Source organism: Cyrtonyx montezumae, unplaced genomic scaffold, assembly GCF_038088225.1.
Source record: "Cyrtonyx montezumae isolate F1298 unplaced genomic scaffold, pur_monq_1.0 scaffold_13, whole genome shotgun sequence".
NCBI lineage: Eukaryota > Metazoa > Chordata > Aves > Galliformes > Odontophoridae > Cyrtonyx > Cyrtonyx montezumae.
Window position 1 is genome coordinate 34,427,974 of NW_027071859.1, and position 16,962 is coordinate 34,444,935.

The 16,962-nt window shown below is 44.1% G+C and overlaps 1 protein-coding gene across 2 annotated transcripts in view; it reads right to left on the reverse strand.

The window, feature by feature from the left end:
• Positions 1-16,962, reverse strand: part of BACH2 (BTB domain and CNC homolog 2) — a 149,124-nt gene that overhangs the window by 16,339 nt on the left and 115,823 nt on the right. For both annotated transcript variants that reach the window (XM_065730992.1, XM_065730993.1), the window contains one exon: positions 6,006-7,550. In XM_065730992.1, coding sequence (XP_065587064.1) covers positions 6,006-7,550 — 1,545 coding nt within the window. The remainder of the gene's footprint in view (positions 1-6,005; positions 7,551-16,962) is intronic.

Below are 16,962 nucleotides of genomic sequence, written 5' to 3' on the forward strand. Positions count from 1 at the left end.
ACCTTGGAAGTCTCCAGGGATGGGGCATCAACTACATCTCTGGGCAACCCATTCCAGTGCCTCACCACCCTCACTGTAAAGGACTTTTTTCTTATACCCAACCTAAATCTATCCTCTTTAAGCTTGAAGACATTTCCCCTTGTTCTGTCACCACAGACTCTGCTAAGGAGTCTGTCCCCTTCTTTCCTGTAGCTCCCCTTTATACATTGAAAGGACTTCAGGTCTTCTCAGAGCCTTCTCTTCTCCAGGATGAACAGCCCCAGCTCTCTCAGACTGTCCTTGTAAGACAGACGTTCCAACCCTTGGATCATTTCTGCATCCCTTCTCTGGATACACTCCAACAGGTCCATGACTCTCCTGCACTGAGCACTCCACATCTTGATGCAGTACTCCAGATGAGCTCTCATCACCTCAGAGTAGAAGGGCAGGATCACCTCCCTCATCCCACTGGCCAGGCTTCTTTTGATGCAGCCCAGTTGGCTTTGGATACAGTTGGCTTTCTGGGCTGCAGGGGCACATTGCTGGCTCATGTACAGACTGCCATCCACCAGTATCCCCAGGTCTTTTTTTCAGTAGGGCTGTGCTCAATCCTTTCATCCCACTGCAGAGAGCGTTGCCTCGACCCAGGTGCATTTGGATTTGTTGAACCACGTGAGGTTCACCTGGACCCACTGCTCAAGCCTGTCTAGGTCCCTCTGGATGGCATCCTGTCCCTCTGGTGTGCCAACTGCATCTCACAGTTTGGTGTAATCAGCATACTTATTGAGGGTGCACTCAACCCCACTGTTGATGTCACTGATGAAGAGTATCAGACCCAGCAGTGACCCCTATGGGACACCACTTGTCACTGATCTCAATCGAGACATTGAGCCATTGACTTTGGACTCAATCTTGCTGACAGTTCTTCATCCATTGAACAGTCCTCACATTACATCCAAACCTTTCCAATTTGGTGAGAAGGATGTTGTGGGATACTGTGTCAAAGGCCTTACTGAATTCGAGATAGATGACATCAGTGGCTCTCCCCTTGTCCATTGACGTAGTGACACCATCATAAAAGGCCACAAGGTTGGTCATACAGGATTTGCCCTTGATGAAGCCATGCTGGTTCTTCTGTATCATCTCCATATCTTCCATGTGCCTTAGCATAGCTTCCAGAAGGATCTGTTCCATGATCTTTCCCGGCACAGAGGTGAGACTAATAGTTTGGTAATTCCTGGGGTCATCCAGTGGAAAATGTCATTACACCATAGAATGGCTAACTAACATCATTGCTCTTGACAGCCAATGACAGCCATTGACTCAGCAAATGCAAAGCCCATCTATAACCAATTATTTCATTCAGACTTCACTAGTTAGTACTAGCCTGAATCATGCCACGAGTGTTGTGCTGCTCAGCACTGTACTAGTTCCTGCTGCTGTTCTTCACCCCCTTTTCTTAGGAATGAAGGAAAAGACTGAGGCCCTGTAGTAACTTACTTAAGATAATTGGGAATTACCCTATCTCATGAGTTACAGTAGCTTTTTAAACTTTTTTCTTTATATTTAAATTTCAGCAATGTCTTCCTTGAGCTGCCAAGTGCTGGTAAAGATACTGAACTTCATAAGCCTGGCTTAACACTGTTTTCCCTTTTATCTTCCTTAGTATGCAAGTCATTCTTCCACATATACTCAGCAAGAAATTCAGACCAAGACAGAACCTGAAGTCAGTTCAGCTGTGTTTCAGGGGCTTGGCTACCTACGTACTACTTGAGGCACCACTTATGGTCTCAGAGAAAATCTAATCTAACTGGCCCCACTGTGCAATAGGAGCACAGGCAGAGTGTACTCCCACTGGTCTGCTCACCCTGCTGCTTATGAGCACAGGTGAAGCCTTCAAAACAGCTCTTGTCAAATGGCAGCTACTGGGATGGCAGTGGACTTGCAAGAGGAGAGTGGTGAGCCCAGGCAGCAAAGAACTAGTGGAGTGCTAACAAATGGGGTCTGAAAATGCTTCAAGTGGCAGGACTGTGGAGGTCCAGAGTAGAGAGCCTGCCTCGCACAGCATGACTGATGGTCATTCCTTCTCTGGGGTAACTACAGCCTGACCTGAGGCTATGAGTGGTGAAGGTCAGTAATGCTCCTTGAGGGGACACTGTTGGGCACTCTGAAGAGACAGCCTGAGCAACTTTTTGTTTTGCTATGTGCCTCAGAGAGCTGGAGGAAGGGGATGGTGCCCTGGCTAAGGGTTTTAACTGAGAGCCAGGAGTCATCATCCTTTAGTCCATGATTCAGGCTTGTGTTCAGATCCCATCTTGTCAGTGCTTAAAATGCTGAGCTGGCCTCTTCCTATTCACTGCTTACAGTGTCCTAAGCTTTGTCCTTCGTCCTCCCATCCCCACCCATGATGAGACTTTTCTGAGACAAAGATAGCCAGCAGTCCCTGACAAAGACAGAACACTTGAGAAGGACAGATCAGGGGATGAAATGAAGTGACATGCAGCATTCCTCAAAAAAATCTGCTTTTGCTGAAAAATAAATCAATGGAAGGACCACTTCGGGAACTCCAGCAAGGGTTTCAGCTCAGGGCATTGCAGAACTGATTTTTGGGCTACAATGAAATAATACAGGGGTTAAATGTGTTTGAAAGGACATTCATGAAATTTCAAGTTCATAAAGGGAGACTCTCAGTGTTGTAAGGCAATAATTCTCTGCATCCTGCATGAACACCACTCCTACCAAGAGGAAAGGAAACAAAACTGCCATGGAGTTCATCTTGCAAGAGCGATGTTTGATGAGGCTCCATTTATCCAGATGTCACCAAGCACAACTCCCAGAGCTCTGCTGCTGCTCTGGGTTCTGCTCAGGAGAACACCCATCAGACTCAGCAAAGGCAGATCAGCACCAACAGATCTCTGGCAGATCAACTTTGGTTTATTTGTTTTCTCCCCTTTTCTGGGGCTCTGGCTTACAGCATTGCTAACCAGCATTGCCTGGTGATACCAGGCAAGCAAGGAAAAGGGCTGCTCCCTGTCATTTAGCAAGGATGGTCCTGGACTCTCACCAAAGGTCATTTGCTTACAGTATCCTCAGTGGTCCAATTGCATTAGCTCTGCCTTTATGAAAATTTCCTTTGAAAAGTGAGTCAGTAACCCAAGTGGGAAATTCTTCTGAAATATAAATGAAAGACGCATTGAATGCAATTCTCCAGGTAGTGATACTTGAAACATTCAATCTCTTACCTCGTCCTACCCATGTTTATCCTTTTCCTAAGGAAACTTGCTCATCGAATCAGACTGAGCTGAGACTTCTTAACTCGTTTAGTAGTATGCTATTTTTTAGGAGTTTTCCAGCAGAAAAAAAAAGAAAAAATCACAGACATACTTTCTGAGGAGAATGACGATCAAGGAAAGTAGGTTAGTGGCTAAGTTTCTGTTCCTAACTAGGTTAGCAGAGTGACAGACTACTTCCTTCTTAACAATTCATTATTCCAGGCCATATTGTCTTCTTGTTGCTATTTTGAGCAGGGTTGTCAGAATGTGTCTGCAAAGCAGAGTCTTCTCTCTAGTATGGTATTCCAATAATTGATTTTTAACAACCAGCTGGAGGATGAAGGAGCTGGGTGAAAAGACAAACTCTTAAACATTTCTGTCAAGTCCCAGCAGCTCAGATACCAGTTCTGGTACTGTGCTTCTGTAATATTGAGATTAAGACATTCCAAATTGCACATGCTTCTTCCATCACAAAGTGTTAAAGATAATTCTCAGAACCCTGAGGGTGCCTCCTTCAACAGAAAGAAAAATAAAAGGCAAAGACAACTTGAAGAGCATTTATCAATGGTGCTCTTCCCGTACTCGTGACAGTGGTCTGTGCCATTTGGGACCAGACACAGAGTAAGGACACATTCAGCTATGCTGAAGTCACATCAAGCATCCCTCTCCAAATCATATTTTTGAGTGCCCTCCTCAAGGGCACTGCTCTACAGGTAAAGAGTACCCTAAGAAAAACAGCAAGTAGAAACCTTTCACCTACTTCTCGCTTGATCAATACACCGGCAGGTGATATTTTGTGAAATTAATTCTGGCACCGGCAGCACTCTGGGACCCAAATCAAGACCAACAAGGTCCAAATTCCAGGGGAATTTAGTGGCTTGGTGAGATAACCTGGGGTCAGAGTCCATCAGCTTTGCTCACATTGAGCAGAAAGAAAGCCCACCTGCAGCAGTCAGCCTGTGCATTGCCTCCACTTATCAGGTGTTGGTGAAGAAAAGCCCAGCAAACACTCTGCGTGTTCTGACATGGCAAGTGGCAAGGGAACACTCTGGGAAGTCGTTAGGATAGAAGGGTCAAACCAACAACTCTGTAAGTGGAGAAGGATTAAAATGGAGCCTGTTTCCGAGCACAATGTGTGTTTCCTAATATTTTAATGGCAGCGTTAGTGTGATCTGCTTACTAGTGGCTTACTCTGGGTAATGTAGTACTACCTCAGAGAGCATTAACTTCAGCACTATACTTTAAATGACACTGTCCTGAAGAGAGAGAGAGAGGGGAAAAAAAAAGCCATTATCAGCAGTCACTGGGAGGAAACTTGCTCAGCACAGTGTAGAAAACCTCCCCAGGAGGAAATGAGCAGCAAAACCAGGAGTGGAGTAAAGCCCTACTAGCCCTGCCCACAGCCCAGCACATCTGCACATGGAGACCCTGCAGGCTGCTCCTTCCCTGCTCTTGGGATTGCTCCTCTTTTCTGTCATGCTCTCCTGCACACATATGCACACTATTATTGGGAACAACCAATAGTCCCCTATATCCTTCTCATTTGACTCTTCCGGGCTCACTTCTGCAGCAGCATCTCCACACAATTAGCCAATTATGACAGCTAATTAGTCATCAAACCCCAAAAGGCTCACTTCCTGCTCTCTTCACTGTATCCTGCTGTGCATTAGCCCCTGCTGAGCAAGCAGCAGCACACATGGGTGGAAATCCGATGCCCTTCTTAATCCCACTCCCTGTTCTTTTTCACCCCTCATAAACGCAGTGCTTCAGAAGAGTGTCAGACTGCAAATAACCTTGGTATTTCTGAGCAGAGCAGTGCTGCATAGCTGCAGTAGGGTCTCCTGAGCAAGTTCCTACACAGAAGATACCAGACAGACTTCCAAGGAGATTCCTCTCCCCGCTGCATGTCCCCAGCTCAGCAAACAGCAACAAACAAGAGCTGGCCTCAAACTACTGGTACAGCATGGTAGGGATGAGGGCACCGGAGGTCACCAGCCTGCTCAGCCCTTCCTTAGAGCTAAGCAGAACACGATATAAAGGCACCATACACTTCTATCTGAAAGGTATCTTCCAATGGCTGGCATGCAGTAATAAAGATTGAAGGATAAATTAAAGCTCACTCTTTTCCCAGCCCAGCCAAGCCCACCTGGCTCTGTCCTGGCTGGTCAGTGCACATGAACCCCCAAACAAGCACTCTCTCCACACTGATGCATAAGCTCTCGGTGGAGCACTTTAGCATTACTGGATGAAGCCAGACACGCGATTTCACTCTCCAGTGCATGCAGTTTACAAATGCAACTCAGCGGGCTCACAACCAAAGTGGGGTCACTGTGAGCTGCTATGTGTCAGCAAAGGCACAGCTTTAGCTTGTGGATACACAACACCAATGACACGCAGAGCTGGAACCACTTTGGCAAGCCCAGGATGAAGAATGGTGCTTGCTGTCACACACGTGAGCAAGGGAGGGAGGGGAACAGGACACTGCCAGCCCTCCTCAGCACACACTCGTCATTCAGCAGTTTGGGTTTGCTCAATACCAAAATTCTGATAATCTGTGGGCATCTTGGAGGTCAAACAGACCTACGGACACAAAGTTAACCACAAGTGCTCAGCTGACAGGGAATAAATAGAAGTTACTCTTTGCCTCTATAAACAAAGAAGGTGCTGGGAAAATGGCAAGTCACTGGGGAGAATAAAGGAGCGATTAATTGGGTCACAACGATTGTCATATATGTACTTATCTTAAATCCCTACCTCATGCCCTCTGTCTTGCACAGGACATGATTCACTGTCTGCTTCTGAGAATGACCCAGACTCATCGCTGGAGTTTGTTCCATAGGATGGCTCACATTTAATCTGGGCTCGAACTGGGTTGTACAATCCATCTCCCACCACGCCAGCCTCCTGGTGCTCGGGCGCCAGGAATCGGGGGCCTTGGGAGCAAGGGGAAGAGGAGAGCTCACACAGACGTAGGCTGCAGGGAGAGCCGCCGCTGCCATCTTCCGCATATGAGTAGGAAGAGCACGAGCTGGAGGTCCTCGTTCTGGTCTCTAAAGGAGGCGAGCGAGGGCAAACTTTAATTGGCACTGGACAGCTGGTATTCGGCCGCATCCTTCCTGACAAGTGATCAGCTGTCAGTCCGCTGTGGGAATAGGTCTGAGAGCTGGGGAGAGACTGGCTACCGCCAGCCCACAGACCCTTTGGCACAGTCTCAGTGAGGTCTTTGTCCAGGCTGCTCACACCAGAATATGAATGCACCGAAGTGTTTACTTGGTCACAAGCGTTTGAAGAGAATATAACACTCCTCCTGTCCAGTTCCCCCTCCTGCTTACAGAGAGTTTCAAAGCCGGGCCCCCTGAGCGGCGATCCCACCGTGAAGTTGGAAGCATCCTTCTGCATGGCATGGGACTGTCCGTAGTTCCCTGTGAAAGGGACGTAATCAGTTTTGTGGTCACCCTGAGTTGTCCCTTTTTCAAAAGGGCACGCTGGACTCCTGCCAAAGTGCTGTTGGGAAGTGCTGGGGAAGCCAACCAAATCTATGCTTTTTGTTCTGTTGAAGAAAGACCGCAAGCAAGAAGGAGAAGACCCACTTTTTGGCCTGTCCATGCAAGTGGGGCTTGTCTGTTTCCTGTCCATTTCAACATCCCCTTCTTTATCCCTGATGTCAGGTTCATCTCCAGATAGGCAAAGCGTGATGCTTTCTTCATCGTTCTCTTCATTCTGAGGCTCACTTTTTATCTGCCCCATAGCAAGTCCTGATTTGAGGCCATTTCCAGAACTCTCTTCGCTGAATGTGCTTGCAAAACCTGAGGTACTGATGTGTGATGTGTTGTAGACATTCTTGGTACAAGCAAGCTGGTATTTCTTGTATCTGGGGTACCGTGTTACTGCATCTTTGTCCAAATTGTCCTTGCTGTCTCTCAGCATGTCAGAGTTGGGCAGAATCCCTTCTCCTTTGTCTGCTCCAGCAACGGTGGTTTCAAAATTGAAGGGCTCCTGGTGCATTCTCTCTCTTGGACAAGATATTTTTGACGTCTCCGATTCCATCGTCTCCTCCTCATCTCCATCCGAGTTTTCCTCATCGTGCATGCGCTGACAAGTGGTATCTTTTTTGCACAGGAACAGGCCATCTTCATTGTTCAGCAGTTGTGTCTGGAGGAAGCTGAAACAGGAGTCCTCCAAGTTGTGCATGCGCAGGAACTCAGCACAGTGGATGACCTCCTGGATGTTCTCTCTGCTGAGTAACAGCTTAGCAGTGTAGGCAAACTGTAGCAATGGACCAAATCCTCTGACAGTGACCTGCAGAAAAAAGAGGGAAATTGCCAGCATTACCAACAGCTCTTGTGATCATCTCAAGTTCTTCATTACGTAGTTAGATAACTTAACAGATCTAACATTCAGAAATAAATATTGCATGGTACCAATTACCTTCTGCCAGGTCAGCAGTGATACTGCATCCAGAAACGAACACAGCTGCTTTTATTTTGCTTCTCTACATCATTTTTTTGCTCAAATAACTCAAAGATCTGTGAACTAAGCTTCTGCTGTAAAAGCAGACTAGTGTGCAAACTGCTAATTCTAGGATGGGTCTTTTTTTCACTGTGATGCAGCTTATTACCACCAAGGTAACAATTCAAACTTGATTCTTCTGCCCTGACAGAAGCTCTGGTGAACAGTGATTTCAAACACAAAATGCAACTTACATCCCAAAGGTGTTTTGGAAAGGAAGCATTTAATATTATAATAAATTCCCTTTTTTTCTCGTCCTCAGTCTTTTGCAAGCTGCTACACAAAAAATACCAGTTAAATGCTGACTGCATAGGCCTTTTCTTCATCCTATGGAAACTGTTTCTTCTCATTCTGTTTCTGATTTTACAAAGCCTAAGGTACAGCTGACAGGAAAGCAATCCATACTCATAATTCAAATAATGCAAATTGCTCTAAATCTCACCCTAGTAATAATTTTCCATCATTTTCTGTATAGAAAGAATAACAACTGTTTCCGTGAGCTTATGGGTCTGAGTTATGCACCATTACTTGTCTTTTTTTTTCTCATTATACCATCTACACTGTATTTACATAATGTCACATACAAAAAATAAGCGCCTTCTCCCTCTAGCTCTGTTTACAACGATGTCTTCACATGTAACTAGCACACGACTTGCTAAACCATGCAGTAAACCATATATTTTGTTCATTTTTGACCATCAGTGCATTGGCACAGACTTCTGTTGCATTTTTTTCTCCAGTGGGCAAGAGACAAAGGTAGCTGAGGAACTCAATGTGAGGGTACTTAAGCACCAGGGCTCACAATTAAGGATTAAGGTGTCTCTGCTAGAAGGAGATTCAGCGGTTGGAAAGCTAAGCTGAGATTTGAGAGACCACAACTCAATTTTCTTCCAGTGGAATTAACACTGCTGAGCAGTGCACGGAGTGAGAATGATGCTGCACAGTCACTGCTAGAGCCGCTCCGTGAAGCTCCGTGACACTGAGCTTCCTCTCCCTGCTCCCAAATGCTATTTAATGCAAAACACATGCAGACTGGAATAGCACATTCCATCTCTTGCTTGAAAGTCATAATCAGTATGTTACAGAACTGTTCTGCCACCCAAAAATTTACATTTCCTCCTGCATGGAGGAGCAGCAGAGTACAGTTTTGAGTCCACTGTGCCCGAGCTCAATGAGACATCAGGGCACACATTTGTGATGGTCTTACTTCACGAACAGCATAAATCTGAGTCAGTAATTAGGTTCATCCCAATGAAAAGCCTATACATTCCTTACACTGCCTGAGGACCACTGGTAGAGCTTGCAGACCTTTACTGAAAATCCCGACTTCCAGAAACAAGCCTTTGTTATTTACACATCTGTACTTGTGCTGCTGAATTATGAAGACACCACAAATGGTGCAGACTTTGATGGAGAGAAAAATATTTAAAAACACCCCTAAAATTGCTCCCAATAGCTCTTCCCTACATAACATCACCGCTCTATCTGCTATTTTAAGAAGCAACACATCTTCATGCACACACTTACACACTTGCACATTTTTGTTTTACAATATGCCTCTGGTTCAGAACTGCCTAGATTTACAGCTGGCTATTAAACTGATCTCTGCCTTATCAGTGTTACACTTTCTGCCTATTTGTTAGATTATCAGCTCACTAAAGGCCTATCTGCATTTTATCTATGCAGTATGATTAACAAAATTGCTCAGAAACTTAATGAGCTACTCACAGTATTTCTTTGATAAGATCTTCAGTGTTACTATGCATTTCATAAGCTCAGTAGCAGCGTAGGTCCCACAGCCATAAATACCAGCTGGGGTTTTTGGGTCCCTTTTGCACAACAGGGACTGTGGAGCACAAAGCCACTTCTCCTGGTAGTGGTGTCCCTTGGCCACTAGGTGGAACGACTGCAAAGCAAATTAAAAGCATTTTCTGTGCTGGGCCAGGGTTTCACCTGGCTGCAGAGCCTGAGGGTGACTCACAGCACTCCAGAGCAAGGCCATCTCGTCGCTGACTCAGGTTTTTGCTCACAAGAAGGCAGCATGATAACAAACAGCAGCAGGACAGATTTACAGCTGTTCTGCACTGGATGTGTTAGTGACGCAGCACAAGAACACATAATGGCCTCCCTGCGGCACTCTGTGGATACCTCAGGTATAAGAGGATGAGGATGCTGGTCCAGCATGTGCCTTCACTCTGGCTGCTGAGATCTTACTCAGCAACACAACTCTCCTCCTTCCAACAACAGTCAGATCCAGAGGAGGAAAGCTTCCTTCCAAGCACCAGTGCTTCTCATTGCCCTTGGGGAGGAATTTCTCAAGTGCCAAAGCTTTAAACTACCCAAGCAATAACTCTGATAGTAAATGCTTCTAAAGGTCGCTGTTAAAGGCAGCACAGTATCTGCAGACTGAAGCTAAGTATTGATCTGGCCTCCATGGTGGGTCCCCATCATGGTCCCTCAGCCTTGCAACTGCCCACGTTCAGTTCCTTTGCCAGGAGAGCATCAGCAGAGCTGTGGGCATGCAGCGATTTCCCCTCCACATTTGCAGGAGAGGCTTCAAAGCTGCATAGATCACAACCACACATCTCTGATGGAGGAGGTGAGAGTGGGATTTTACTGTGATTTGACCTGACTGATGCATCCCAGTGAAAACAATGAACGAAACCAAGTCGATCTATGTTTCAAAAAGGAAACAGGCCATTTCTCTGATATACGTCTCTATTTACATACAAAAGCAACCTTTTCTGGATGAGTAAAACAAATGTCAGCAATAATCTGTTTATTTTTTCCTCTACCATAAATAAGATGCCACATATCCAGGGTTTATTTGCTTTCGAAACTTATTTTCCACATAGATTAATGTCTAAGTTGACAGGTTAATTTGTGGGAGCCTCCACAGAGCTCCTTGTCCAAGCTCATACACTGAGATTCTGCTTCCCTGCCCTCCAAACATTTCCATTATTCCTATCTCTACCCACTTCTATTTCAACATCTATATGGACTTGATGGGCTGCAAGAAACAGGCAGAGAAAAGGCAATGTGTACACACAAACCAGAAGAACAAAGAACAAGAAACACAAACCAAGAAGAGCAAATCTGAGCTTCTTAGAGGCTTGCTTCCCTTATCTCTCAAATCAGCCCAGAATCAGACTTCTCTTGTGCACCTGAAGCACTGGAAAAAAGAATATGAAGGAGGATAGATGTGTTTTGTATGTCCACACCCTCATGAGTTCATGATACTGAGGAATGGGCTGAAAATAATACTATGATAATCACCATCAAGAGGGTGGTTAAGCAGCATTAGCCATATTAAATTTACCAGCAAAATCTAGACAGCGGCCTTGAAGAAAACAAGCACACAAAACCTGTCTTAGTTCAGCCCAACACTGCTTTCTCTTTACAGGGCCCTGCAGAGTGTGATGCTCTGTTTAGTCTTAATCGATTTAAGCCATCAGACTTCTACTACTTCCTTTGGGAGATTATTGCCAGACTCCACTTAAAACCTCCTTGTGAGGAAATCTTCCTTCCCTTACTTTCCTCCTTCGTCTCTCATGATATTTCCTTTATGCATTCCGAGTAATGCTTTTCCCTTCTGGAGAAAAAGTTGCAAAGCTGTTAGACTCTTTGTCTCCACATCTTCTGTAGTTGGTGCTAAAACATTTTAAAAGCCTGGCTAATTCAAGGAAAACAACATTGATCACCATGGCAGAATAAGAAGCTTAGATGAGAGTCAGCAGTAAGAAAAGCTAGTAAGGAAGGCAGTATTACAGATGCAAATACAGAGCGTGTATCAGCCTGACATTTCTGTGGATGGGCTGGACTTGCTGTGTGCTGCAAAGTTCATTAGTGCATACTCATTAACCAACTGCCCAGACTGCCAGATGTCTCAAAATCCCAGACAAACAGATAAAATCCTCAAATTCTGCACAGACAACATTTCTTATGGGGAGGGGAGAAAAAGAAAAGGGTTGTTTCTAAGAGAAACGTGCATGCCTGGTAACCCTGCCTCTGAAGGGCAACTCTATGAAATGCTGCATCTGGATCAGGTCAGTCCTAGCAAAATGCCAGCAAATGTGAGTTCAATTTGAAGAGGGGAAAAGTGATTAAGGGAAAAGGAAAGATCCCTGTAAACATGTAGGAATTTAAAACTTGGCAAGATGGTATCTAAAATGGAGCAAGATAAGGTTTACAGTAATCTGATGCACGCTACCACCAAGAACAGGGAGCTGTCTAGTTTGCTGTGGGGTGGTTTTGCTGATTACAAGGAGAAGAAACTGAAGAAGTGAAAATGTCAGGAAGTTTTCCTGACTCTGAACCTAATGGTGAATTCAGTGAGACCTTGGAACACTTTCCAGGAAAGAGGATGGACACCGTAAGTCTGAGGAAAAGCAAATCAAAGCTAACAAAGCACAGCCTTTTTCTGGTAGAGTGGATTTTGACAATTTGGTATGCCTTTTCTGGCCCTGGTTTCTGTGTTAGTGAGGGCACATTGCCAATGACCTTCTCGAAAACAGCATCAAAGTTCAACAGCAAATGTTGGTAAAATAGTTTGTTTTAAAATAAAGAGTACGTAGGGCAACCTCAAAGAATTCTTTCTCCCTGCCCCTCTGGTTACAATAAGTTCTGCAGCACATTAGCTGCTAAATCCCATCACATCACGGTGAATTAGATGGTCAGAGCTTTGGATGTGCTGAGAACGCAGAAGTCCCGACTGAGCAGAGCACGTGCAGATGATTATCTTTGTGCATTTGAGTAGCCTTGTTGAAATCAATAGGAATACTGATGGGTGTTCTGTGAAGCATGCAAGCTACTTGTAGGATTATGGATTACATTTTTAGTACTGTGATTTTCAGGTTTAATTCATCATCAGGCACCTAAAAGCAGTTAGAAAACTCACATCTTGAATCTCCAGACATCGATTTAATTACTAAGCCATTTTGTAGGGAAGGAAGAAACAAAAATTGAATCAAACCTCACATGCTGAATATCAAATCCCAAATTGAACATTAATTTAAAACAATCGGGTAGAAACATATGAAAAATGCGACCATTTTTTGTGGAAGCAGAAATAAATCCATTAGTTACACACTGCTTTGCAGTGGCCCTATCGTGGTACCCATTTTGTTAACAGTTTATCCTTGCTCGTGCAGTCTGAAGGCATCTGTGTAGACTGCTTAAATCCATCCCAGCCCTCGAGCTTGACTGATAAGCCCAAGGATGCAGAAAACAAACTAGAACTGCCTCACTCGGCCAGCATGTTCCTAACACTCCAACTTATATAATCAAACACATGCTAGAAATAGGAGATAAGATTACTGACAGTTAACTGCTGCTATTTTTTGTTCCACAGCCTGAAGAAGGTCTCCGGGATTAAACATTAACTCTAATCTTATTTGCTAAAATTAGCACACACTATATTCTTTTTCTTTTGCAGCCAATTGCAAGTATAGCGCATAAGTTATTTTCAGAGTGTAATCTGATAACTAAAATCAGCCACCGAGCTGTTATTCCATTAAGAGTTAAGAGACTTTCTTGTTATTTACTTTGTTATTTTTACTGGGGATAGTGAAGCCTGGCAGAGCCCGTTTTTCCTAGCTTAAGGTTATTCGGTTTTGGAAAACTATCTGAAAGATGTAAATACATTACCAGGCTCAAACAGGTGAGTCGTGTGCGAAATGCCCGGTGCTGGATGTCCCATAGAGTCATGGAATCATTAAGGTTGGAAAAAATCACTAAGATCACCAAGTCCAACTACTGACCCACACCACCGTGCTCACTAACCGTGTCCCTCAGTGCCACATCCATACGGTTCTTGAACACCTCCAGGGGCAGTGACTCCAACACCTCCCTGGGCAGCTTGTGCTGCTGCCTCACCACCTTTCTGGAGAATAAATTTCTCCTAATATCCAACCTGATTTGTCTCTTTATATGCACACAGTAATCCTGCACAGAATTAGAAATTGTTTGGAAATGGTGATCCTTGTATATAGTGCGGGAATGCATGAGAGGCAGGAAAAAAGTCAGATAAGGACCAGAGAGCGCAGAGTGCTTTCCCAAGCCAGTGGCACGGTGTAGGAAATGCCACTGCATTTTTCTCCTCTTTGGCTTACCAGTGTTTAAATGTGCTCTCACCAGCAGCTCCCAGAGGCATTTTCCCTATCTGCTCACAAAGCCGTGAAGCTCCTAAAATGAGTCAACACTATTTGAAAGTCAGCTTGGGTGAGAAGCACCAGATGCAGGCATTTGTAGCATCTGGGCTCTTAAACAGGAGAGGAACTTAAAAGTTGCGGGTGGAGAAGGCTGATGAAGAGAGGCTGTTGTTTCCACTTTAAAAACACTTTTAAAATGAAGCAGATATCCTGCTGGCCCATGTTTTTCACTTTACTGCATCAAGCAGCGTATGCAGATTTGGGCAGAAGGGCGATCTGAAGTTTGGAAGGTATTTATCTGTGTCCCATCCTCACCTCCTGAAACTGTAGGGGAAATAAAGGTGTGAGCAGGAGGCTGAGTGGAGATGGCTATCTGGACTAACAGTCCCCCATAAACAAATGGACAGCCTTGGGATGTCATGTCTGGTGTCAGCTCCCTTAAGACTATGCTTGCTCAAGGAGCTGGGACCATTGGACCAAGCAGTCATAGTGCAAACCTCTGTCAGAATGGAGATCTCCATGTTTATTTCACACCAATGGGGTTTATGTTCCCTTTTTACTCTAGGATCATGACCTACAGCACAAGTCCAAGTATCAAGGAGTTAGGACTCTGGCTCTAACACACCCTTCAGTGCCATGCTGGCATAGCCTGAATTGCCTGACCCTGTTTTTGTCACCTGGAAGATGCAGGAGCCACCTTTCTACTTGGCTACCTGGTGCTTGCAGAGTTCCACTATGATCTCTGGTAGAAGGTGATGCACTGCAGCATGAGCTGGGGAGGAAGTAGAGGTCACCCATCGCACACTCACCCCGAGGGCAGAAACCAATGACTGTAAAGTGTGACTGTCCCTCTGTGAGAAGTGCGTCAGTGCTGACAGAATGGCAAGTGCTTCAGAATTGATTGCCTGCTGCAAGGATGGCGTAAGCAGCAAGGGGATCGATGCTCGTGTTATTGGTTATGTCAGCATTCGCCTACACACAACTTTGGGATGGAGTGTGGGAGCTCAGGCAGCCATACACATGGGTCTTTCCAAATCACATTCACTGCAGTAACAGTGCCAGCTTCAAAGCGTTCTCAAAATCTTTGGTCCTTGAGCATGGGACCAAGAATGTCAGGTGAACCAAACAGGGAGATGGACTCAGAAGATGATTTAGAAATAAAATAAAATAAAATAAAATAAAATAAAATAAAATAAAATAAAATAAAATAAAATAAAATAAAATAAAATAAAATAAAATAAAATAAAATAAAATAAAATAAAATAATAAAATAAAATAAAATAAAATAAAGCAGCGAAAGTCAAAATTAATTTCTGATTTAACTGTGATGCTTATTTCAATGTAAGACTTCAACTTTTATTTATCCAGTTACTGAAATCCAACTAAAATTATCTTGGCCTTTCAAAAATGAGATTGGTTTCAAACGAGAATAAAGACTTTACTTTTGAAAATCCCGACGGTATCCTTGGGGATGTTCAACATCCTTCCCATCCAGAGAAATATTCATGGAAAATTAATCTGTTGAATTTGCCACAGGCTTCAGTCTTCCCAAATTCCACTTTCCAGAATACGATGTTTATTAAGAGATAAGGTAGAAATCACCAAGCATAAACATAAATGTTTTGCTGCTGATGCAGTTCTGCTCAGGAAACAGGAGGCATCAGTGCAAAATGTGTATATTTGCAAAAAGAAAACATTAGAGGACTGGAAGACGTGCTGCTTGCCCATGTCAGGGAAGCACTGCCTGGATCACATCAGATGGCCCCTGGCACACCCAGCCTGGGGCTTTGGGGTCAGAATGTTCACAGCACACACAACATACAGGGTTGTTTGCCCACAGCAAGTCACAGTGTGGCAGACTTTATTATAAAAACCTTGTTCTGCAACTCATATTACAGTCACACACTGAACAGAATAGTGCCTGTGATACTGTAAGACAAGCTGGAGTGACAATGGAAGTGCCTCTGTTTGGAAAAAATGGCCTGATTTCACCTTAATGAACATCAGTGGATGGAGACAAGCTTTTCCTAAGTAATTAGATAGCTTGGTCCATGTTGATGATGCTAGAGGCTGCCTAGGGTGTAGTTGGAGAACATAGAACATTCAGAAAGTACAGCCAGGGGAGCACCTGCAGGCAGAAATAGGTGAGGGAGCCTAGAGGTGAATCTCTAGGCTGCTATGTCCACAATCCACATGGAGGTGTTAGAAAGAACATTAGAGGTGTTTCAAACAACCTTCCTCCAAGGAACTAACTCAGCGATGACATGCCTGAATCAACAAAGAACACGTACAAATCAGTGGCACTGATTACCAGTTTAAACACATGGGCATGAACTGGAAAACAAAGCAAAAGGGAGAGCACAGCTGTGATATCTGGCAGTTTGCAGTACACTTATTTTTCCTATGCATCTTGTACCTTAAGAGCTGTGGATGGCAGTAATGAAGGAAGGCACAAGTGAGCTGCTCAGCAGAAGCGTTAGAAGAAATAGAACAGATTTTAACCCAAGAGCATAATCAGAAGTGGAGCTGTGATTTAAAATTAAAATCAGTACCATATTTTTTTTGCAAAAGGAAAACTAAACTGACCCCCAGATTAAAAAAGGAGAAGAAAAAAAAAGAAAAAAAGTGTTGAGCAGTGAGGAAGGCGAAGGAAGGAGTGGGAAAGTTTTCACCGAATATAAATTGTGAGAGAGAAGTCTGTGAAAGATCTGTTTAGGTTCATATCATGAGCCAAACTGGGGAGGAAAAGGGAAAACAAAAGGGAGTTTGAGAACTTCTAGAATTAAAAAAAAAAAAAAAGAAACCCTAGAAGCCTGCAAGTAGCAAATATCAAAATAGGAAGAAAATGAAGTTAAATGTAGAAATTTACTAATTCAGAGGGTGGCTGGAGGAGTGGTTCAGAGTTTCCGAAGCTGCAATTAATATATAAGCAAATATAACAACACAGAAAAACTAGAAAGACCTGCAAATGTCACAAATACTCCTTTCTCCCAAGCTTGGCAGAATGTATTTAAGTGAATAAGCTATATTCGTAGTAATACAATGTACTAAAC